The sequence below is a fragment of the Drosophila sechellia genome, chromosome 3R, assembly GCF_004382195.2.
Source record: "Drosophila sechellia strain sech25 chromosome 3R, ASM438219v1, whole genome shotgun sequence".
Lineage (NCBI taxonomy): Eukaryota > Metazoa > Arthropoda > Insecta > Diptera > Drosophilidae > Drosophila > Drosophila sechellia.
Window position 1 is genome coordinate 23870905 of NC_045952.1, and position 21883 is coordinate 23892787.

Consider the following 21883-nt stretch of genomic DNA (forward strand, 5'->3'; position numbering starts at 1 on the left):
GAGAGGGAATTGCATTTGGAACTCGAATTTCTTATCATCTGGCTAAGATGATGGTTTTTGGTTCACACCTCATACAGGTTTTTTCATTAATCTGTATTATTTCTATAAGTTAGTATAGAAAACTGTTATTCGGACGGTTTTTTCTTAATTTATTGATAAATCTTTTATAAAGTAATTTCAGCGTAGGCTGCACCAAACTCAATTAACTGTAGAATTTGGTTTTTAGGTGTTTGATTAGTTGAATTAACAAAACCTATTTACATTATATTTAATTTTTGGCTGATGAATAGAAAATTCGTAGTTAAAAGTATTACATATTAATAAAATCAATCTACAAATGGCCCTTTATTAGGTTAGTCTCAAAATCATGACTCTACGACTTGACGTTGTGCATGAAGACGTGCCGCCTCAGTTTGTCTGGTCGTGCGAAGTCCTTGGCGCAAAAGGTGCATTGGTAGGGTCGCTCGCCAGTGTGCTTCCGGCGGTGCACCTTCAACTCGTAGTGGACCGTGAAGCGCATGTCGCAGAGATCGCACTTGAAGGGCTTCTCGCCCATGTGGCGCCGCATATGGATATTGAGCTTGTTGGGGGTCAGCGACTCCAGGCCGCACAGCGAGCAGAGATACTTTTTCCCTGGATTTTTCTTGGCAACATGCATATCCCGAATGTGCTTATCCAGGCTGGGCTGAACGACAAAGGAACGCCAGCAATGGGGGCACTGGTAGCGGAAGCGCCTCTTTCTCCTCAGCGGTGGCTGCTGTTCCGGAACGGCGGGTTGCTTGGAATGCTGGGTGGCAAGGTGCTGGGCCAAGTTCTCTTCCCACATGAACTTGTAGCCGCAACGCATGCAGACAAACTTCTTTTCGGTGTTCATACACTGCGTGCGCAGATGCTGATGCAGCATGTTCTGAGAAGAGATTTAAGCAATCAAATGAAACACCTATTCCGAAATGCAATTTATATGAAAATTACCTTATCCACCGTCTTAAAAATGCAGTGCTCGCAGTTATGTGGCAGTTTGTCAAAGCTGTGGAGGGAGTACTGGTGCTCACTCATCTCTCGTCGCCGTCGAAAGTTCAGATCACAAAGGTCGCAAGAGTACGTCCTGCACGATGTTTCCTCATCACTGTCGTCTGTGTCGTCCAACAGTAGCTCAAAACCAGTTGCTGTGCTAATCATGTACGCCGATGGTTGATCGCTGTGGCCCTGCATAGATATGTGCCTTCGTAGGTCCGCCACGCTGACAAACTGGATGTCACAAATCTTGCACTGGACGCTTTTGGGGCCCGTCGGCTTTGAGGCATCCGCTAGCAAGGTTTCAGCCAGCGGTAGGTCCTGACCAGTGAATCCGTGTCTCTGTAAATGCTTGTACAGCAGGGCAGGACGGTAGAAGGTACGGGTGCACCAGCGGCAAGGAAGGAGCTGCATGTTACTATCCCGATGCATCATGAGCTTATGTTTGGTCACGGCGCTCTTGTCTTGAAAGCTACGAGAGCACTGGTCACATGGATAAGATTCTTGCTGTAAGAAAAGTAAAATAAGTTTGGTTTAAACAATTCCAAAAGCGTTTAATCAGATAAATTAAAACATAAACTCATAGGCTTTAGATGGAACATTATAATTTAAATTTAATAATAAAGAACAAACTAAAATTAATTAAAATTATCTAATTATTTAAATTCATCACAGTAGATCGGGATGTCCTCACCTTGCTCTTGTGCTCGACAAGATGTGCGCGCAGATTGCGACGCCAAAAGAATCGCTGAGGGCACTTGTCGCACATAAAGCGCTTCAAAGTGTTTTGGCACAACTGGCTAGTGTGGTGCTCAAGAAGCTGGATATTGAGGAACCGCGAGTCGCAGCGCTGGCAGACATGAGGGGCGTCTAGCCAGGTGTGCTCCTTCTGATGGTGCTGGTGTAGCAGGTACTTGCGCGGCCACCTAGCCTCCGAAGAGTCGCACAGTTCGCATGAGTAACTTCGTCGGATGACGACATCGTCGTCGCCATCGCCATCACTGTCCGTATCCGAACTATCTAGGGTCATTTCATAACGCGCTTGATTTGTGATGGAGTAGTAGCGTCCATAGACGCCCATTCTAAGATCTCTAAATATTCGCCGCTTTAAACCCTCTGCCGTGGACTCAACGGCTGTTTTAAAAAATCCTTCCGCAATGCGCTCGATAGGCTCGCCATGCGCCTCAAAGTCGAAATCGGTGGGATGGTTCTGTAGATGATTCCTAAGCTCCCGCAGTTTTGTAAACCGTCGCAAGCATATCATGCACTTGATTTCCTTGGCTCCATTAGGCTCGCTGCGATGAAAGTCGAACCCGTCGACTCTTCGGTTGATCCTAGACGGCTTCGCAGCTGGTGCATTTGCCGAGGCGGATGTGGAGGCCAGAGGCTGATCGTCCTCGTCATCTGACTGCTTGTCTAAGTGCTCTTTGTGCTTGTGCTTGATCAAGCTGACTATGTATTTGTAGGATTTACTACACTGATCGCAATTGTAGTAGCTATCTTCACCACTGTGGCCATCCTCATCTGAGAGCCTGCAACAAAGAATAGTACAAATATCAATTAAGCAAATGGACTAGCAATCAAGCGGGAAGAGGGTAATTTTTAGACACATATTGCGATACAAAAGATTTCCGTCTCGGACTTCACTATGCAATTGATTGGATATTTTTGGCACCCGCATAATGAATAATGTCATTAATCTTACTCCACTGCCTTGATGATGCTGTGTACCAGGGTGTCGTTGTTGGTTCTGCTTCGATGAGTGGATGTTTCAGAGGTGGATGCTGGACTGTATAGATTGGCATCCTCGGTCAAAGTTGGCGGCCTTCCGGGCATCTTTCGCCCGGACTTGGTGGGCAGGAGACTGGATCCGTGCTCTTTGTGTTTGTGCTTAACCAGCGCCATCACGTACTTGTAGGTTTTATCGCACAGATCGCACTTGTAATAGTCTTCTTCATAACTAAGAATAGAAAACTTTTAGATGGCTATCTAGCTAGCACAAAGTTGTATCATACTCTTCTCCGTTCTTGCCCAGAATGCCGTGGTCCCTCTGCTTGTGACGATATAGATTGGTGACATATCTAAAGACCTTGTTGCACAACTCGCAAACATTTTGCTTCGTCTTGTCAGAGCCGCAGACCGAGGCTGTTATCTTACGTTGGCGCAGCGGCACATCATCCAGGTCTTCATCTGAATCGCTAAAGTGTACAATACTCCGTTTGACAATGCGCGGGCGCACTAAAGGATCTACCTTGGGCGCCTGTTGCGTTGAAGCCAGTTCCTCCGTCTTGATGGTCACGCCCTCTATTTCGAACAGATGGATGGGTGTCTCACGCAGGCACTCCAAGGCCCTAGTGCCCTCCATTTCGTCATCCCCATTCAAAGAATCCCCGATTTTCTGCAGCCACAGCTCGTGTGTTTGACGTGCCTGCAGCACAAAATCGTAGGTGCTCTCCAGCTTATCGGCACACGCTTTGCACAGCCACTGTGGAAACTTCTCAGCTTGCGCCATGACCACCTTTTAGTATCATTTAAAGTAAATTAATTTAGATGAGGGCACCAATTGAATGACAAAAGGACAATTCGCCCACCTCGATTCGCGTTAGCTCGACCAGCAGCTGGACGAAGGTCTTCTCCGCGTACTTCTCGACGGGCGTTTCAATCCAGTAGCGTCCGTCGTCGCAGCCACATACTCTGCACGTCCTGGTCATCTCCTAACGCATTTATTTAACTTTTTTGGTACCAATTTAATTAGCAAAAAGTGTCTGTTTTGCCAACTGAAAAAAAACAGCTGAGTGAGTAGTGCTGAAAAACGCGGATGGCATTGTGAAACAGCTGTTCGCATAATCAACGGTCACACTCAAAAAGGCTCTTGTTGCATATATAAGTTTAATTTGTTTTTCAGTGATTTTCATAAACATCCTGGTTGATAATCATGAGCTAAGCGAGCTCACTACGGAAAAAATGCTTCCGTCGGATATGTGCCGCACATGTGCGGTGCAGAACAGCCAATTGCTGCCCTTGTCCACTTGCCTGGACAGAGACGCCTCCAAAAGCTACTATGCGGTGCTCCGGGAATTGACGCAAATCGATGTGAGTTTGTTAACAGAACTTAGTCTTAGGACATACCTTCTTAACCTTGTAACAATACTGATCATTAAACCCAGCTGGAGAGCACCGATGATAACCTGCCGCAACATTTATGCACCGAGTGCTGGACACGAATGGAAAGTGCCTACGCCTTTGTGCAACAGGCCAGAAAAGTCAATGGAGAGCTGCTGGCTCGGTTAAGGGAATGTCTAGACGAAATGCCCATCGATATTCCCGCAGAGCAGAACATAAAAACGGAAGTAGACCTCGATGATGGCAGCAACAAGTCCGAAGTGGAATTGGACAACACCGAAACGAGGCCATTGGAACTCAAGTGGCAACCGGAGAGTGGCAGCGATCGGGAATTTTGTTCTGGTCCGGAAAGTGATGAGTAAGTGTACTTCAAACTTAACGCCTTTTCAATATAACATTAATTCCTTAAAGAGATCAAGTGGAAAAGAAGTCGTATCATCTACGTCGAAGCTCCCGAAAAGTAAAGCAGCCAGTGGAAAGCGAAAACGAGGAGTAAGTCTATTATAATATCATTCTAAGCCCTAATTTTGTTGTCCTTCCAAGATGTAAGCCATCTGAACCAACGCCGGTGAAGCGCCGTCGAGGGCGCCCACCTGGTCCAGCGAAAAGCCAGGCGATGACCGCGGATGGCCGGCACGCATGTGAGGTTTGCGGAAAAACATTCTCCTGGTACCGCGACATGCAGCGCCACGCCAGGATTCACTTCGAGAACGCTTCATACGTGTGCGATACCTGTGGCAAGGGATTTCTGCGCAAGGACAAGTACATATTCCATCTCCGATGCCACAAGAAGCGAGAGGCCAAATGGAAGGCTCTCCAGCTCGGGAAAGAGTGGCGTTTTGCTGAGCGCCTCTATAGCTCAGGCAGGTTGAAAAGAATCGAGTGCAAGCTATGCGGGTTGAGCTGCCAGCGAATGGAGGAGCTTAGATCTCATCTATGGGGTCACGCAGATGCTGAAACCTTAGTCAACTTGAGAACGGATAGTGACGTGGTAAGAGAACATTTTCCTGGCTTGCCATGTGACTTGGACAATATTAAGCAACAGATCTGCGGTGACATAGCAGAAGGCAAGTTGGAGAAGTATGCCTGTGTAGTGAATTTCCACGGATACGAGCTGGGACTCAGCGATTCCGACGAAGAGTGTGATAGCAAAGAGTCTAAATATCATTGCTTCGTGTGCAATATGTCTTTTAATCGCAAACATCGCCTGATGAAACACACCCTAGAGGATCACTCCCAATCTGCTACAACGCTGCCTTGGGAGCGATGCAGTTCCTGTAAAGTTGGTTTCCTGTGCCTAAAGATGTACAACAAACATTTAAACACGCATTGCCAGAGCAAAATCCGAAGATATCGCTGCCGTAAATGTTCCGGGAGGTTTATGTGGCCGGAAAACCTCCAAAGACACGCGTGCTCGCACCGCGAGGAGAAAACGATTGCCAACCAAATATTGTGCTCTCTGTGCGATACCTCGCTATCTAGCTTATCGCAACTTCGCCTTCACTTAATCACACATCAACATGATTTAAATGGCATTAGTCCGGAGTACAATTCTTTGTTCTTTCGGTCGTTTTATCCAGACGGATTGAATTGCAGTATCTCAGATCTTGCTGTCCGTATAGCTGAGGATTTTGAGGTTCAGGACTTTGATCGCTATTATAACGCCAGTACCGAAAGTGGGCAGGAGCTTGATCTTTTTGAATCTGAAACAGAGTTGAGCGACGAGGAGACATCTAAAACATCGCACATCTGTCTTTTGTGTGGAGAAACTTCGAATTCACTGATGATCCTGATGCAGCACCAAATAAGCTTACATTCTGATGGGGTGACTGAGCTTCCCTGCCCCTGCGAGTACTGTGGATCTGGCTTCGTAAGCAAAGCCCTTCTTCAACAACATCGTAGGCACCGTTGCGAAAAGAAACACTCCCGATTTCACTGCCGAATATGTAATATCCGGTTCATATGGGAGTCGAACTATGAGAAACACCAGAATACTCACCATAACAAAACGAAAGATGGAGAGGAACAGCCCACAAAGTTGAAGTGCGACCAGTGCGAAAAGGTAAACGATATTTTTTAATTAGCAATAATAATCCTGACACTTTATTTTGTAGGTATTCATTTGGCACAAGGATCTCAATCGGCACAAACGTCTGCATCAACCTCAGTCTGCTGCCCAGTTCGACTGTCCCCATTGCCATCGTAGGTTCCACCGCAAGGATGGGCTAAAGTCCCACCTTAAAGTGCACGCTGGAAATTCAGACTACATAAATAATCAGCCTGTCGTACCTGACGTTAACCAGGAAATGATTCTGGCCCGGCTAAGTCGTCCTCATGGTTGCAAGCTAATTCAGTGCATGATCTGCCTCTCACGCCACTCAAAGATCGGTGATCTTAGGTCTCACTTGAGTTCTCATCAATACGAACTGAATTTTACCGAAGATAGAGATATTCCGAGCGCCTCAAAAGCTTTTTACCCAGATCTGGAAAATACCCTAGAAAAAGATGAACTGGCCGAAATGATTATGGCTGATGTGCACAGGGAATTCGACTTAGACCGCTTTATTTCTATCACGAACGAGGCCGGCCTGGAGCTGAATCTCGAAAGCAGCGAAACTGATACAGAGTCCGAGCAGGAGGAGAATCAGTCATCTTTAAACTATCCATGCAACCTCTGTACAACGGTTGTGAAGAGGAAGCATCAGCTGTACGCCCACCAACTGGAGGAGCACAAGTGGGAGGAGGCAGTCCTCCTATGTTCCAACTGCCAGACAAGATTTGTCAATGAATCTTTGCTCGATCACCACTCCAGAACCCTTTGCCACAATCCGCAAAAACTCTTTCAGTGCCGAAAGTGTCCGCTTCGTTTCCGCTGGCGGGAGAATCTGAAGCTCCATATGGAAGTATTCCATTTGGTAGATGAACTTTCAATACAGGATGATTCGCCTGAAGCAGACGGCGATCTGCAGTGCGGAAAGTGCAATCGCAGTTTTAAGATGCAAAAGGATCTTACGCGCCATACACTAATGCACGGTCAGGAATCAAACATCTTCCGATGCCGTTGGTGTGCACGCCGCTTTTATCGTAGGGCCAATCTCTTACAGCATATCGTTCGTCACGGGATTAGTGTTACCCAGTTGCCTTATGCTGAGGCCATACTAGACTCATATGTGAATCCTGGAGGCCGAAAAAAGGTGGAATGCCGAGTGTGCAACGTGAGCTTTCCCACTATCGCCGCTTTGCGACTTCATCTGGAAACTATGCCCGCCGGTAGTCACCACGACTACTCCTCACCTCAAAACTACTCGATTACTAACCAAAAGGGTTTCGAGATGGATTTGTATGATTCTGAGACTGATGATGAAGACTCTAGGACACACATCAAACCACCAGGAGCGCCTTCCTCTTATACGTGCAATATGTGCCAACTAAGATGTTTACGGAAATTCGAGCTATATCAGCACCAGCAGGCTATGCACCGGATGGAGAAGATCTCCGACGGCTGTGATAGTTGCTTATTCAAGAGCGTCTGCCCGGAAATTATATCGCACCACAAAAGAACTCAGTGCGAAAACCGGGAAAAGCAGTTCAAATGCACACGCTGCGGATACAAGTTTATGTGGGAGTCAAACCTTTTGCTACACATGGATTTGCACCATGTAAAAACAGAAGATCAGGAGCTGGATGAGTCAAAAGAAGCGTCAGGTGACGAGCCAAAAGCTGAAGGTCAGGTCTTTCAGTGTGGACTTTGTACAAGGAAATACAACCGGAAAGATCGGCTGACGGCTCACTTAAAAAAGTTCCATGGGCCCGACTGCAAACCGAACACAGCGAAGACTCCGAGTAGACCCATATCCCTTAAGGAACCAAAGCGGTTCCTGTGTGCTTTCTGCGGCAAGGCGGTTAGTTCTTCCTCCAACTTAATCATCCACATGCGTCGTCATACCGGTGAGAAGCCCTTCAAGTGCGAGTACTGCACCATGGCCTTCCCACGATCCTCTGATCTCCAGTGCCACCGACGTACGCACACCGGCGAACGTCCACATGTATGCACAGTGTGCCAGAAGGGATTCGCCCGCTCGTATAAACTGCAGCAGCACATGAGAATCCACAGCGGGGAGCGGCCCTACAAGTGCACCTACTGTGAGAAGAGCTTCACGCAATCCAACGACCTCACCCTGCACATCCGGCGGCACACTGGCGAGCGTCCCTACCAATGTGGCGTCTGTGGAGAGCGCTTTATCCAGGGCACTGCTTTAAAGAACCATCGCATGCAGCAGAGCCACTACGAGGAGGGACAGGAATCGGTTGAGCCAACAAGGCGCACGGTTCTAGAGCAGTTTACCCTATGAAACAGGCAACAGAACTACCTATTTTGTTAAGTTCGGTTATCGTCAGCGGTAAAATAAGACGGCACGGTATTAATATATACATTTTACTTTTCATTGGGTTTGTAAGCATATTATACATTTATTTCGTTAATGTAAAGATACAAATATAATTACAAGGGTTACAAATAAACGATAATTGATAAAATGATCAAAAATTAATGATCCCTCTAGCCACCCCGATCGTTCAAACTCCTCGGGGGTTGTTTTGAGTGCGCCAGTTCCACCTGCTTTCCACACACTCGATAGTAATCGCCAGGCGTAACCTTGGAAACCAATCGAAGTGGCTTTTGCCTCTCCGTTCAGAGTGGGTAAGCAGTCACATACAAAACTATATAGAAGCAGAGGTAACTACGGAACAGGAGGATCGCAGCGGAACTCGATGCACTAGCTTTCGAGGATCCACGTTAAAATTTTGCTTTGAAAGTTTAACACTCTCCAAATCAACATTTGATACCCATACACAAAGATGGTAAAGCCATTTAAGGCACCTCGTTTGATGACAGCCAGCGGTGGCCGAAGCGGTGGCCGCAGCGGGGGCCGAAACGGAAGTGTCAGCTCCAAGGATTCCGACCAGGTCTATTGCGTGCTGCTCCACGTGGTTGAGGGTGGGTTATTATATTGTACCTGGCATTCCTAAAGCTAATAGCTTACTCTCTGTCCAGCGATAAACTTCATTGGACGCGATGCCACTGATCGTCAGCAGATAGTGATGAACGCCACTCTGAACAGCGTGGACTTTGAGGTGGAGGGCACCCAGTCGGAGGAGACCATCATCTTTAACAGCAACTGCATCTGGGAGTGTGATCTGGCTGGGATTAAGCGGCTCAAAACCGATCACCGTCCCGTCAAAATGACCTTTTATGCCTGTCGTGGCGGCGGAGCGGAACGAAAGACCATTGGTACGCTGCTCCTGCCTGTCCGAGGACTGCCAGTGCTCGGCACGGTGGGCAGCCAGAATAGTCCGCACTTGAAGATGTTCTGGCACAAGCTCATCTGCACCAGCAGTGAGTTCCGCTCCCACAAGCCGGAGGTGCTGCTCATGCTGACCATTATCAAGAAGTCCATCCTCCACACCAAGGACTTTGAACACTTCATGCAGTTTACCGAAGTAAGTGGTTGAGAAAGTGGAGCATAGCGTATATTAATGTATATTGCATTAGGTCAAAGCGCCACCCACACCACCGATGCAGTCGCCCGGACACTCGATAACTGCCAGCATGCTGCAGTCGCAGGTAAGAAGGTGGATTTGGGAATATCAGTGCCATACAACTAATCTTATTTTTCTGATTACACCAGGCCAACGTCTATGTACAATCGTTGGTGCAACTGGGCCTGCTGCAGGTGGGCAATGATCCGCTGGTCGACTGTGACATTATCGAGGTGGTGCTGCAGCTGAAGGAGCTGAGGAACGTGACCGGTCTGGTGAAGTCGCTTAACCAGGGCAAACCACCTAGCTCCGTGATCCTGGTGTTCGACTTTGTGGGCAATGTAACCAACATCGAATTAAAGTTAAACGAATCCGACACCTACACTCTCAACGATGTCCTTGGACTGCGTTTCAAGACATCCTTGCGCAGCATGAGGCTCTATTTTCAGCGCATCTTCTATCTGCCCATTAACATGTACATGAATGGAACGGCTATAGGTGAGGATGGCCTTTTAATAGCTTTTTAATACAATACATTATTAAATTTACTTTATAGCTCATTACCGCATGGACTTCACTAATCTACTACCTACGGATGACTACTTCTCCGACAACCGAAAGTACACCGCCAACGGCTCCTTCTCCTTCAACCGATTTGGCCGTACGGACAGCGGTAGGGAACCCAAGCCGCCACTAATGGAGTACACTTTTAGTGTGGATCTGAAGACGATCTTTTCAAGGCAGGAGCAGGAGGAGCCCGAACGAACACCTTCGATTGCCAGCGGCGTCATTCGAGATGTGCCAAAGGGTCGCAAGGACCCCGAAGTGACCTTGCACTCACAAAATAACGCATCCTTGGAAAGTCTGAATGTAGGTGCTGAGTTGTCAGCCTCGGATGGATCCTATCGATCTTTACCTCCCGAAGAAGCCCACGACTCGGATGGACCGTCGCATTTGCGACAGTCTCAGAACAGGAGGAAGAAATTCACCCGGCTTAGCAGTAAAGAGGTTAACTTGGATAGCGAGGATGAGCAGTATTTGGGACAGACGTTTTGCGCCTCGGTAGTTCGTTCGAGTTTGAATTTGACTGAAATTGAAGAGACAGATGAAATTAGATATAATGCAATGAAACAATTGGATGATTCAGAAACAGAAGAAATCGAAATGAAATCTAATGCCAAAAAGTCAAAACACAATACATCTCCGCAAAGAAAGTCACCGAATTCAATCCACGAGTCAAAGAAATCAATCAGGGAATCTTTAAACAATCATTTAACAACTATATCTTCAAAAAATACCAGAAACTCTTTGGAGAATCTCGAAAATGTTGATGAACTCACTTCTTTAGACTTGTTCGAGCTGGAGGAAAAAAGACTAGAGAAGATAGCTGAGTTGGAAAGGATAAAAGCAGATCAAAGCGAGACCTTAGTGCGAACGGAGCTCAAAGTAAGAAAACACAAAAAGGCAGACCTGGAATTGCAAGGGGAAAAAAACCATCTAGAAACAATTAATGAGGTCTCACCAAAATCTTCAAGAAAATCTAAACCGTTTTCCCAGATTGAACTAAATAATGTGCCACAAATCCAGGAAAATCTTCCTATATTAACTAATCAATCGGAAGTAAGAGGCTTACAGAAGAAGGACAGCCACGAAGAGAATGAAAAGGACTTAAGTTACGATCATGCTCTTTCTGAAAAACAAAGTTCCTCCAAGGAAAAGTTAGGCAAAAAACCAAGAGCTTCCAAAACTTTGAAAGCACCAGAGCCCATGGACACTGATTTAGAGACAGACATAAGTTTATTTAGTATCCAAAAGAAACGGAAATCTAAATCAAAAATAGTTATATCTGATGAATTGGATAACTTTGAAGATTCATCCAACAGTACTCTGGAAAAAGGAAGACCTAACCCCTCTAAAGGCGATCTACGCCTTCGGGCCCGATGGGTGGAGGTTAATAAAGTGCAGACTCAAGCCTTGGTTGAAACGGAAAAGTTTCTTCAGGAGACTTGCCCCGCTGAGCTCGACAAGGTTCTCTACGAGGATCAGGTGGCGCTCGCTCAGGCAAAAGCTTCCAAGCCAAAAAGGAAAGTTAAAAAACACGAAGAGGATAAGGTTAAAAGAATCGATAATGAAACCTCATATGAGGAGGAAATATCTTTCCGTCAGCCTGAAAGGGATCCTATGACAATGATAGGTGAAAATCCGATAAACCTGAACGATTTGGCGAGCTCTGAAGAGTATATTTCTCTGTCGGAAGGCAATTTAAGACCTGCTGAAATTGTTTACACAGAAACAGAACAGCGGGTCACTCTTGTCAATCCCAAACGAGATCGTGAAAAGAAAAAAATGAGCTCTTTGTCAAAAGACGATCTTGTGGTTGAAGTCAGGTCCGAAGAATATATCAGTATGTCTAAGGGTAATCTAAGATCTGCTCGTTCTAAGACAGATTGTGTTAGGAAAAAGAAAAAAAATGCGATACACGATGATCAGGTATACCAGACGGAGCTTACACCCTCCGAGGAACCTTCTTCGCAGTCGGAATTCCGAGAGATCGATAATGCAAATCCTATAACGGATCAGCCTCAAGTAGATCGTGTAAAAAAAAAGAAGAGGGCTACGTCAGGAGACCAACAGTTGATCCACGTTGAGTACACCAGTTCCCAAAAAAATATCTCCAAGACGGAGGGTAATGTAAAATGCAAAGAGTTAATAGATCCTGATGTACAGACGGATGTTCAAGTCTTGAAAAAGAAGAAGCTTAAGAAGACTTTGGTAACGAATGATACTGTCGCTCAAGACTACGAAACTTTAGAAGCGGAAATAGTAAAGCCCGTCAAAAAGAAAATAATCAGGAAGAAATCATCGGTTGTTCTTGAGAACATAGAGGACACCGAAAATAGAAGACCAGCCGATGAAGTTGTTTCTATTCAGGCTAAAAAAATTATTAAAAAAAAGACCAAGCCTGCCTGTGATAATCCAACAGTTGAGGGACATCCGAAAACGAAAAAAGGTGAATCTCGAAAGTTAAAAACCACGTCTGAGGAGGATTTCACCATGGAACAGCCTTCAAGTACTATTGACTCAATAGGACAAAAAATCAAGTCCTGGCGGAGGCAGCAAATAGACCTCTTTGAGCAGGAGCTGGCACGCAAAGAGATGCACTACATTAAACAGTTGGAGCAGATGGAAAGCCAAGAGGCCAGATTACATCATCTGCACAAGGTGGAGACGAATCTGGATGAGAACTTTAAAAGCAAAGTAACTAATGTATCTGAAGTTGACTATGAGGCGAAGTTTACAGAACTCGAGGAGCACATAGCGCTGCTGAAATCGGAAATGGAGGAGCAGGTTAAGCTTTTCGAGAATCGGAGTAAAGAGTTGCGTCAGGAGAACCTTCAGCTGTACAGCGAAAAAACGGAACTGAAGGTGCGCATCGCGGCCATGGAACAACAGATTGGGGATCTCAAGGCACAGGGCTCCGACGAAGGAGACCTCAAGGAAGTACTCGAGGAACTAAGATCGCAGCATTACCGGTATAATAATCTGGCCCGCGAAAAGGAACACTTTAGGAAGCGTTGGCGCAGATCGGCCAAACGGGTGCACGCCCTCAAGCTGGCCATGTACGAAAGGAGCTTGGAAAGGGAGCATAACAATATTAGAGTCGAGTAAGTTTCTGCTTTTTTAGTAAAACCTTTAATTTAACTTACGTAAGTCCATTTCGTTTGCAGACCCATTGACCTGCGAAAGATCCTGACCAAGGATGCTGTGGAATTCGAGCGGGAGTACGGGCAGTTTCGCCAGAATGGCATGTCTCCAAGATATACCCTCAACTCGCTGTCCGGATCGGGTGACTTTGCGCCTCCAAACAGAAAGCAAATGGCGGCCCATAAGATTTGAAGATACGAACCATTCGATTTTACCAAATTATCTGTGTCAACATTGTTTTAATTATTTAACTTTATTAAGTTTGTTCGCTTTCTGTTTTTTTTTTAATTTTCACCCTAGTAGGTTTAGAAATAAAAACTGGTTTCCGCTCTACTCCAGTGTGAATCCCACGCGCATAAAGTAGGGAAGGGTGTCCAAGGGAGCGTCGTAGTCCATCACCCAGGTGGGTCCAGTGTACACCTGGTCGCTGTTGCCATCCTTCCACTTGCCCTCCGGCAGGTAAATGTCTCGCTTGGTGGCGCCCTCGACCACAACGGGAGCAGCGATGATGTCTTCGCCCAAAAGGAACTCTGCGAGATATAAACAAGTTATAGCTGATAAGATTTCAAGTTAAGTGAAAGGATTACCATCATAGATAGACTGCGCCACCTCATCAGTGGGGGCGATCCACCAGAGGGGAAGATTCACAGGTTCACCAGAATCCACAGCCCGCTTAAACAGCTTCATGATGTAAGGCGTGTAGGTGGCGTGGAGGGCGGTGAAGTTCTTGCTGATCGCGATGGCCTCGTCGTCAAAGTTCCAGGGAACGAAGGAGAACTGCAGGGCGGGCATAAAGACGTTGGCCTGCAGCCAACGGAGGAAAAGCTCCTTGGTTGGTGGCTTCTCTTGGTAGCCATTACCACCAATCATATCGGGAAGGACGAAAGGATAACCGTTGAGGTTCATTTGCAGCATCGAAGAGATCAGTGTGAGCAGTCCGTTGTTCCATCCCCATTCGGAGTCCTTGTCCACGATGCGCACGAAGATTGGCTGATCCTGAGTGTTCTGGGCTGATCGAACCTCTACCATGTCTCCGAATGCCGCTACAGTACGCACGTAGTCACCCACCGCCTGCAGTGGAGTCACCATGGAGCTGCTGGCCTGGATCACTGGATCACTGGGTAGCCAACTGGTCTCTCCGGCATCAAACTTGAAGCTATCAATGCCATCCTCATCCTGCAGACGCTTCAAACGCTTGCTGAACCACTCCTGAACCTCAGTTTTGGTAAAGTCCAAAATGGCTGCATCCTTGGGCTTGCTGTTCCACCATTGCGTGTCGGAGCTTCCCTCGTGATCGAGAACGAGGTAACCCTTAGACTTAGCTTCATCGTAAATGGCTGTGCAGTTGTTGTTAATGAATGGATGAATCCACAGGGTCACACGGAAACCCATGGCCTTGAGGTCATCAGTCAGGGTCTTGCTATCGGGGAACTTGTTCTTCCTGAAGGTCATGGCTCCATAGCAATCCTCCCAATCGTCGTCGATTTCCAGTTGGCTGTTGTTGAACCCATTATCCAGGATCTGCTTGGCGAAGTCACGTACCACATCGTCGGATATTTCGGCCTTGTAGAGAGCCCAAGTGGACCACACAGGATGCATGACCATTCGCTCATCGGGATAGCCTGTGGGTTGGCCGAGGAACGTTTTAACGGCATACCTGTGAGCTGCCTTGGCATCCTTGCCCACAGCAACGTGGTAAACGAATTTGGCGGAGGTCACTCGGGGATCATAGGGCAGAGCACTGATGGCACTCAGACACAGCTGGTCAGGATAGGCAGCACTATTCTGATCAATAAACAGCGGAGTGTTGCTCTCCACATACAAAAAGACTCCGTCGCCGTTCAACCAATATCGCTCACCAACACCAAAGTTGTCCAGCTCCTTTGGCAGATATGAATAGTTACTATGCCTCTGTCGCTCCACAGGCCAGTAATGTTGCTTCTGCTCCGGACCACTGAACCAGTGCGTCGATCCGGTCTTCAAGGGGAAACAATCCCTAGGTTGGCTGCCTTGCAGCACCTGATCTCGGGAAACTTTCAGATGGGTTATCTCACTGCCAGTGTCTGCAACCACTCCGCTTCTGACCAGGGTGAACTCCACGGTGGATTGGCCATCGGTGAGCTGGTAGCTTCCACTGCTAGTCTTCACCAGATTGGCGCTGCTGTCAAAGTTGTCGAAGGTCACCGTCTGCAGGGACTTCTCGCCCTTCATCAGCTCATACTGCAACTTATCACCTCTCCTAAGTCGCACGTAGACATTGCTGTTGGGGAACTTATAGCGCTGCTCGATGCTGGCACAAGTGTGAACCGCCTCCCAGAGGCAGCAGGATGCCAGCAGCAGGGATAGTAAAATAAACCTCATTTTCGAGCCTTTCTCAAAACACGACTGCCGGTAATGCACTGGCTGATCTACCTAATATAGTCGCGATAAGAAAATCAATGGAACTTCGTTGGGGCTTCGGTCAGCGTATTATACAAATAAAACTTGAGCGATGTCAACACAATTCTCACCTGGGGAGAACACTTCAGACGGCTCCGTGATAACCTGTCTGATAAGCGGGGTCCCACCTGAATTCCTTTATTTTCCATTAGCTAATTGATTGTTGTCACCGCTGAGATTGCAGTTCACCTACATACACAGTCATCAATAAAAACAATATAAGCCTATCTCAACAAGTGTCTTCTAAAAGTCAAGGACGACTTCAGAAGTAATCTGAAAAATCCTGATATCAAATGCAACAGTTTCTTATCATTACATGAACATTTTGAGCATTTCCTCAAGTGTTATATCGCTAAATCGATGAATTATACCTCTTTCGAGCTCTTTCAAAGTTTCGAGCAGTAGTCGTTAAATAATAAAGGCGTGATCATATTACAGTGACTCACCTTTATTTCATTAAGTGATTAAACATTTTGAGCTAAGTTAAAATCGTTTTATTAAGGCAAAAATATTACAAATAATTAGTTTTAATTTTTTCCTTTTACTTTTAATACTTTAATCTATTTTGGCTTGAAATAAAGGAGCTGTAATGCCGTCGAATGTAACAAAATATAGACCAAAAATGCGATTGTCCGTCGCTTAGGATGTAGATATATTTCTGGTGGCTATGAGGATGGCTAAATGCATGACCTAACTAATAACTTGTTTTGATTATTTAGGGTACCATGTGGCTGATCTCATCTTCCCCAAAGATCTTTTTGCTTGGCTCTTCGTCGTGATATATATTAACACCACTCATTCTCGCTAGAAAGTTGGCCGTGAACAGTTCGTCCTCCTCAGAGTCACTTTCGTCACCGGGGATTAGGGAAACTCGGGAGTAGAGTTCGTTGGATCGAGCCATTGCCCTTCGGTGATACACGATGCCACCGGCCACTGCTACGCCCATCAGGGTGAAAATTACCGAAACCAGAAGGAGCACAGTTGTGCCAGTCATATATTGCTGGGTATCCCTATCGTCCATTTTTAATATGTCCACCACACTGGCCATTCCCGTGCTACGCACCACATAGGCATAGCAGAAGGTCTCGTTCAGGATCTTACGCAGCTGGCTGCCCGGAGAGCAGGTGATGCACTGGGAGGCCAGGGCACCGTAGCACTCCAAGCAGCTCCGATCGCAGGCGGCACAGACCCGAGAAGGCACCTCCACCAGCTGGGTGAGTGGAGTACGACGACGTCGATCCTCCGCCTGCAGAGGATCCTGCTTGTCATCCAAGCTGTTGGACATCAACAGGGAATGATCCGTGGGGGAGCTGCTGTAGGGATTAACCGGACCCCTTGTCACCTCGTCATCCTGCTCATCCTCCTCCGCTTTGAACTTGTCCAATGGATATGTGTGCACCGGGCAGACATCGTAGCACTGGTTCTCGAACATATAGGCGGAGTCATTGCACTCTGTGGAAATTTAGAGAAGGTTGAAGTTAAATATTTACTTATAATCCAAGGAAGTGATTTACCTCAGCGACAGATTTTGCGAAAGGGAAAGTTTGGAAAATAGTTGGTTAGAAAGTTGTTACAAAAGCTTAGTGAGAAACTCAAACGAAATAAAATTGAGCAATGTTTGTGCGTGTTGAGATTGGAATAAAACGCTATGAAAACACACAAGCGATTAAATGGGTAATCTGTTTTTTTTTTTATAATTATTGGCTATTTTTAAATCCACTACTGCAATCTATTACTACTAATACTGTAGCGTTTTAATATGAGTTATATTGGTTTATGTCAAATTCACATTCATTAGTTTTATATTATATATTTTTTATATTTTTCAAAACAAACTCTTAACACTGAAACACAACCGTTTGCAACCAAAAATGTGAGGGTTTTATTTAAAGCAAGCTCAGCAGGAAAAACATGCTCAAAAAATAAATAGGAAAAATCATAGAAGCCAGTGTGCGATTGAAGATGGCAAGTGTAGGCATATTTGCTTTACCTCCACCAGGAAAAAACACCAATTATGGACATGAAAACGTGGGTTTCTATTGTGTTAAAAAGGCAACGTAACGAATTAAACGAATTAGAAAGTGGTTAATGTCACACAGCAGTGGGAAGTAGTTAAACTGTCCGTTTAAACCAAAAAGTAGAACAAAACAATACTTAGGATGAAGCCACACTCACCTTGTCTGCAATCTGAAAACCTCAATTTGTGAGCGCTCCTTTCATCATATTTGTATAATTAATTTTTTGAGCATGTTTCGCTTGCGGCTTTTAGTTTTTTGTTGTAAATAAATTGCCTTTAAGGAGTTTTGGTTTTTACGTTGTCAATGCATTTATTTATTACTCACATAGATATTATATAGATAGATATATACACAAACATATATAAAAAATTGTATTGAGTTTCGAATTGCGTCATTCTCAATTTCCACCATCCCTACGAGGTTGTGTCACTAAATTTAAGTGTTTAATTTCAGTTTCGCTTTCTTTACATTTAAAAAAGTTTAATTTTATTTCGCTTCCTCTCACTAATTGCAAGCATTAATTTACTGTTTTTGCTCCAATGTTATTTTACAATTTCGTGGCTTTAAAGTTAATACGTTTTAATTCTAGTTTCTACCCCATGCCCTAGTACCAGTTTTCGTTTACTTTTTTTTCGTTTTTTTTTTTTTTGTTTTTATCTTTTCAAATTTTTGTTGTTTAGTATAAGCTTACATATTAATTTGGCTTTCTCTCTAATTAGTTGTTAGAGTAAATATGCTTCCGAGTTTAGTTTCCTGTGTATTCTGGCTCTCGAAGTTAAATAAGTACCAAAACTGCGTGTGCGTTTAAGAACAACAGAAGACTTGGAAACGGAGCAGAATTTTGTTGTGTTCCTAACCAAACTCACTTGGAAATTTGTTCAACATAATTTATGTGGGCACTTGCCCAAGTTTTCGGCAAATACTTGTAAGTTTTTGTGTTGTGTATATTGGCTTGGTTAATATTTTCGGCATTTCGATTCGCTGCTAGTGCGTATAGCATATTATTCGTGTATACTGAGGAATTGGGGGTTAATTCAACTATTTTCGATTGCTTGTCAATGCAGATAGAGAAATGCTAGCTTTAGTTTGTTTATATCTTATGCTCTGGCTAAGTGTATGTGGGTGTGTGTGTGTTTGCTAATTACAACAACAACAAAAAGATACTCCACCTCTTGTTCGTTACATCGCTATTAACTTGTTTATTAAATTAACATTTATATTTGTATTGTTTATTGTGCAGTTACGATATGATTATTCATACAACGAAAATGCATAGATATCGGGAACATTTCTCTAAGTCAAAACCAATAAAATAGAAATATAAATCACAAAGGAGATAAGTAATTTTGTATAGAATTTGTTAAGTAAACTAATAGTTTGTACTTAGTTCCGAAATCAAACAAATATAAAATGATATGTTTTTGTTTGTCGGTTTGATAAGAAACGAAAACCCTTTTAAGTTTTATCTGCTGCTTAATGCAGATTTAAAGATTTAATAATAATTATTGCACTCAATTTGCTTTTGATTTGTGTTTAATAATAATGATTTAAGTAGGCAACAAATTTTTTAACAAAGATATGTTTTGTATGTGTTTCTTTGCATTGTGGACAAAATAAACCGGCAATTCAGTGTTAATTTGCAATAATTATGTGTGTTTCACGCTTTAGATTTATGTTGAAACTTTGTTGAAAACTGCAGGAACTTTTTATAAATTGTTTAATATAAATACGATTTAATTGTTTAGTGGTTGCTGCCTACTTTTCAATTAATACGCTATGCTTCACCCCTACACCTTAGGATATATTATTTACTTGGTCACGTTTATGTTCATGACCATTTCTCGTTTTGTTTTCGTTTATTTTTGATACAAAAGTGGTTTGCTTTGCTTAGCGCCTTAACTCTAGAAATATTTCCATTAATTACTTAGATTTGGTTTTCATTTTTCGCATCCTTTCACTCCGTCGACCCATTTTAATCATTTACCACTGTCCAAGATTTAGTTTTAATTTTAAGAAACAGTCTTTTACTATGAACTCTAAACTGCAGTGGTTGTTGTTGTGTCTGTTGAACATTCCTTTCGTTTGGCTGCATGGCATTAAACAATATTTCTTATACAAAATCAAAAGTCAAGAAGGGAACTCAAATTATAGGCAAAAAATATAATTAAAAAGCTTAAGCTTGCGTACAGTGCCTTTCAAACTGTGGCGCGACTACTTGGCTGGCTTGGCAATATCTGAAATAATGCATTTAGTTTACATGTACACATATATACATACAGATCGTTACACAGGAAAATATATGCAAATTTTTAAAGATCAATTCGATAGATTTATTAAAACCTGCTATTAATAATTATAACAAAACAATGTAAATTTGTATAAGTAAAAGGATTAGAATGACATGAACAATTTGACTTGACATTAAGTAGTTTGGGTGATCAAAAGTGATCTTAATTTTTTCCGGTGTACATGGGAAGCAGGCATTTGGAAAAAAAACATGAGAAAAACAAATCAAACTAAACAGGCTTAAAACAAACACAAACAGACTAAACGAAAACAATAAAAACGAATCGTACAAATAAATTTCAACTAAACTCTTAAACATAATGTGTATAATAATATATATATATTTTAGGATACGTTTGTATATAGTTGCGTTGAATTGCATTTCGACTAAAATAATACAAAAGTTTGCTTTGTGCGTCCCATTTCTCGACAAACAAAAAGTAAAGGATACCAAATGGAGAACAACCTTTGTTTTTGCCCTGCCACGCCCCCTAATACGTGTGCGTGTGTGTGTGTTGCTTGTGTCGTTGTGTACAACTAGGCTTACATTTAAATTTAACTACAAAATTTTTAGTATGTATATTTTTTTGGACTTGTAGTGATTCCTTCTCCTCAGCTCGCCTACTCTAAATTACTTGTATTTTTGTTTATTTTTACTTGTATTTTTTCTCGCACTGTTGCCATCAAATTTTTTAAATGGAAATTCTTTGTTCGCTTTTCATCTCATTTCGGTTTTTCGTTCTTTACACAGTTCAATTTTGTTTCTTTGCTGTTGCCAATTAGCTTTTCTTTTTTTTACCGTCATTTGTTACTAAATTATCTAATGCATTTGATAATGTTGTTCTTGTTCTTGTTGTTGTTGTCGTTGGCATGTTTAAAGTTTAGAAAGAAGACTTGCATGATCATAAAAAAGAGTAAGGACAAACCTAAGCACTTGCGATCGCTCCACTTAAGGCACGCGGCGGTGTTGCTGTGATCTCGGGTCATGCCCACCTCGCCCACCTGGAAAGGAAAAGGATATTGCTAGGTTAAGATAGGGAATTATATTGTTAAAGATAGCATTGATATTCAAAGGACAGGTCTTAATGGTACAAGCGGTTAGGATACCTTCAGTCGTAGTTAGGCCTTTTTTAAAAAGATTAGTCTCAGGATGGTTTAAGTGCTTTAAGTACCTAAAAGGCTTAGGTTACTATAAATAACAAATAGCATTGCAAGGATAAGGGTAATCCAGCTAAACACAGATCCCAATAAGACTGTTGTTTTAAGATCCGGCTTAAATCCAATTTAAAGCAAGTATAACATCTAATACGATTTATTATTTTAGTTTGAAAAGTAGTAAGAAATTCACAAAATGAATGTCATCAACAGTGAACAAAAGTCAAGGATTGAAGTACATTTATGGCCATTACTCCTGTGTTTAAAGTTTAAAGTCGAAAGTCGGTGCCTTTGATTTTATTTGGCCAGTCAGAAGCGTCTGAAAGTTTGGCCCCCTCCGATTCGAATTCCAGTTGTTGTAGTTCATTGCATGTTGCCGCTCTGTCTGGCATTTTAAGCACTTATGTATGTGGCTCCGTCTGGCCTTATTTATAGCTGCCCCATCCGAAAAAGGTCTGTCCAAGTCTATCTAAGTTCACATGCAATGACGTCGCGTGCTAGTTTGGCGCAGGAAAATGGTAGGGACGAGGGACTTTCAAAGGCGTGGAGAGGGAGGGCCCCCTTCATCGGCGTGGAAAAGTGTTTGTTATGCAAAAAGATTTTTG

The 21883-nt window shown here is 43.8% G+C and overlaps 5 protein-coding genes across 7 annotated transcripts in view; 2 read left to right on the forward strand and 3 right to left on the reverse strand.

The window, feature by feature from the left end:
* Window positions 1-132: 132 nt before the first annotated feature.
* LOC6619719 (zinc finger protein 271) lies at window positions 133-3804 on the reverse strand. The gene is made up of 6 exons (XM_002043898.2): window positions 3606-3804; window positions 3030-3532; window positions 2720-2974; window positions 1709-2546; window positions 973-1521; window positions 133-907 (listed from the first exon to the last, which is right to left on the reverse strand). Exons 1-6 carry the CDS (start codon window positions 3723-3725, stop codon window positions 374-376), a joined length of 2799 nt encoding a protein of 932 aa, XP_002043934.1. The 5' UTR covers window positions 3726-3804; the 3' UTR covers window positions 133-373.
* Window positions 3805-3880: 76 nt separating this feature from the next.
* Window positions 3881-8698, forward strand: LOC6619720 (zinc finger protein Xfin). Its single transcript, XM_032722223.1, has 5 exons — window positions 3881-4107; window positions 4182-4495; window positions 4549-4629; window positions 4681-6199; window positions 6252-8698. The coding sequence occupies exons 1-5, from the start codon at window positions 3979-3981 to the stop codon at window positions 8487-8489; spliced, it is 4281 nt and encodes a 1426-aa protein (XP_032578114.1). The 5' UTR covers window positions 3881-3978; the 3' UTR covers window positions 8490-8698.
* Window positions 8699-8774: 76 nt separating this feature from the next.
* On the forward strand, window positions 8775-13713 carry LOC6619722 (centrosome-associated protein CEP250). Its single transcript, XM_032722222.1, has 6 exons — window positions 8775-9133; window positions 9191-9636; window positions 9689-9760; window positions 9825-10173; window positions 10232-13340; window positions 13404-13713. The coding sequence occupies exons 1-6, from the start codon at window positions 8995-8997 to the stop codon at window positions 13570-13572; spliced, it is 4284 nt and encodes a 1427-aa protein (XP_032578113.1). The 5' UTR covers window positions 8775-8994; the 3' UTR covers window positions 13573-13713.
* Window positions 13618-15777, reverse strand: LOC6619723 (myogenesis-regulating glycosidase). Its single transcript, XM_032722229.1, has 2 exons — window positions 13968-15777; window positions 13618-13910 (listed from the first exon to the last, which is right to left on the reverse strand). The coding sequence occupies exons 1-2, from the start codon at window positions 15739-15741 to the stop codon at window positions 13711-13713; spliced, it is 1974 nt and encodes a 657-aa protein (XP_032578120.1). The 5' UTR covers window positions 15742-15777; the 3' UTR covers window positions 13618-13710.
* A 673-nt stretch (window positions 15778-16450) lies between these two features.
* LOC6619724 (furin-like protease 1) overlaps window positions 16451-21883 on the reverse strand; it is a 126238-nt gene continuing 120805 nt past the window's right edge. For all 3 annotated transcript variants that reach the window (XM_032722225.1, XM_032722224.1, XM_032722226.1), the window contains 2 exons: window positions 21050-21125; window positions 16451-17271 (listed from right to left, as the gene is read on the reverse strand). In XM_032722225.1, coding sequence (XP_032578116.1) covers window positions 16535-17271; window positions 21050-21125 — 813 coding nt within the window. In that variant the 3' untranslated portion in view covers window positions 16451-16534. The remainder of the gene's footprint in view (window positions 17272-21049; window positions 21126-21883) is intronic.

Bases quoted from the DNA above. Each gene is read 5' to 3' on its own strand.
- LOC6619719 (XM_002043898.2), bottom strand. From the start codon at position 3,725: ATGACCAGGACGTGCAGAGTATGTGGCTGCGACGACGGACGCTACTGG. The intron at 2,975-3,029 runs GTATGATACAAC...TTCTATTCTTAG, and splicing joins CTGGGCAAGAACGGAGAAGA to TTATGAAGAAGACTATTACA. The intron at 2,547-2,719 runs GTAAGATTAATG...TCTTTGTTGCAG, and splicing joins AGCATCATCAAGGCAGTGGA to GCTCTCAGATGAGGATGGCC.
- LOC6619723 (XM_032722229.1), bottom strand. From the start codon at position 15,741: ATGAGGTTTATTTTACTATCCCTGCTGCTGGCATCCTGCTGCCTCTGG. The intron at 13,911-13,967 runs GTAATCCTTTCA...TATATCTCGCAG, and splicing joins GGCGCAGTCTATCTATGATG to AGTTCCTTTTGGGCGAAGAC.
- LOC6619722 (XM_032722222.1), top strand. From the start codon at position 8,995: ATGGTAAAGCCATTTAAGGCACCTCGTTTGATGACAGCCAGCGGTGGC. The intron at 10,174-10,231 runs GTGAGGATGGCC...TTTACTTTATAG, and splicing joins CATGAATGGAACGGCTATAG to CTCATTACCGCATGGACTTC. The intron at 13,341-13,403 runs GTAAGTTTCTGC...TTTCGTTTGCAG, and splicing joins CATAACAATATTAGAGTCGA to ACCCATTGACCTGCGAAAGA.
- LOC6619720 (XM_032722223.1), top strand. From the start codon at position 3,979: ATGCTTCCGTCGGATATGTGCCGCACATGTGCGGTGCAGAACAGCCAA. The intron at 4,108-4,181 runs GTGAGTTTGTTA...CATTAAACCCAG, and splicing joins GGGAATTGACGCAAATCGAT to CTGGAGAGCACCGATGATAA. The intron at 4,496-4,548 runs GTAAGTGTACTT...AATTCCTTAAAG, and splicing joins TCTGGTCCGGAAAGTGATGA to AGATCAAGTGGAAAAGAAGT.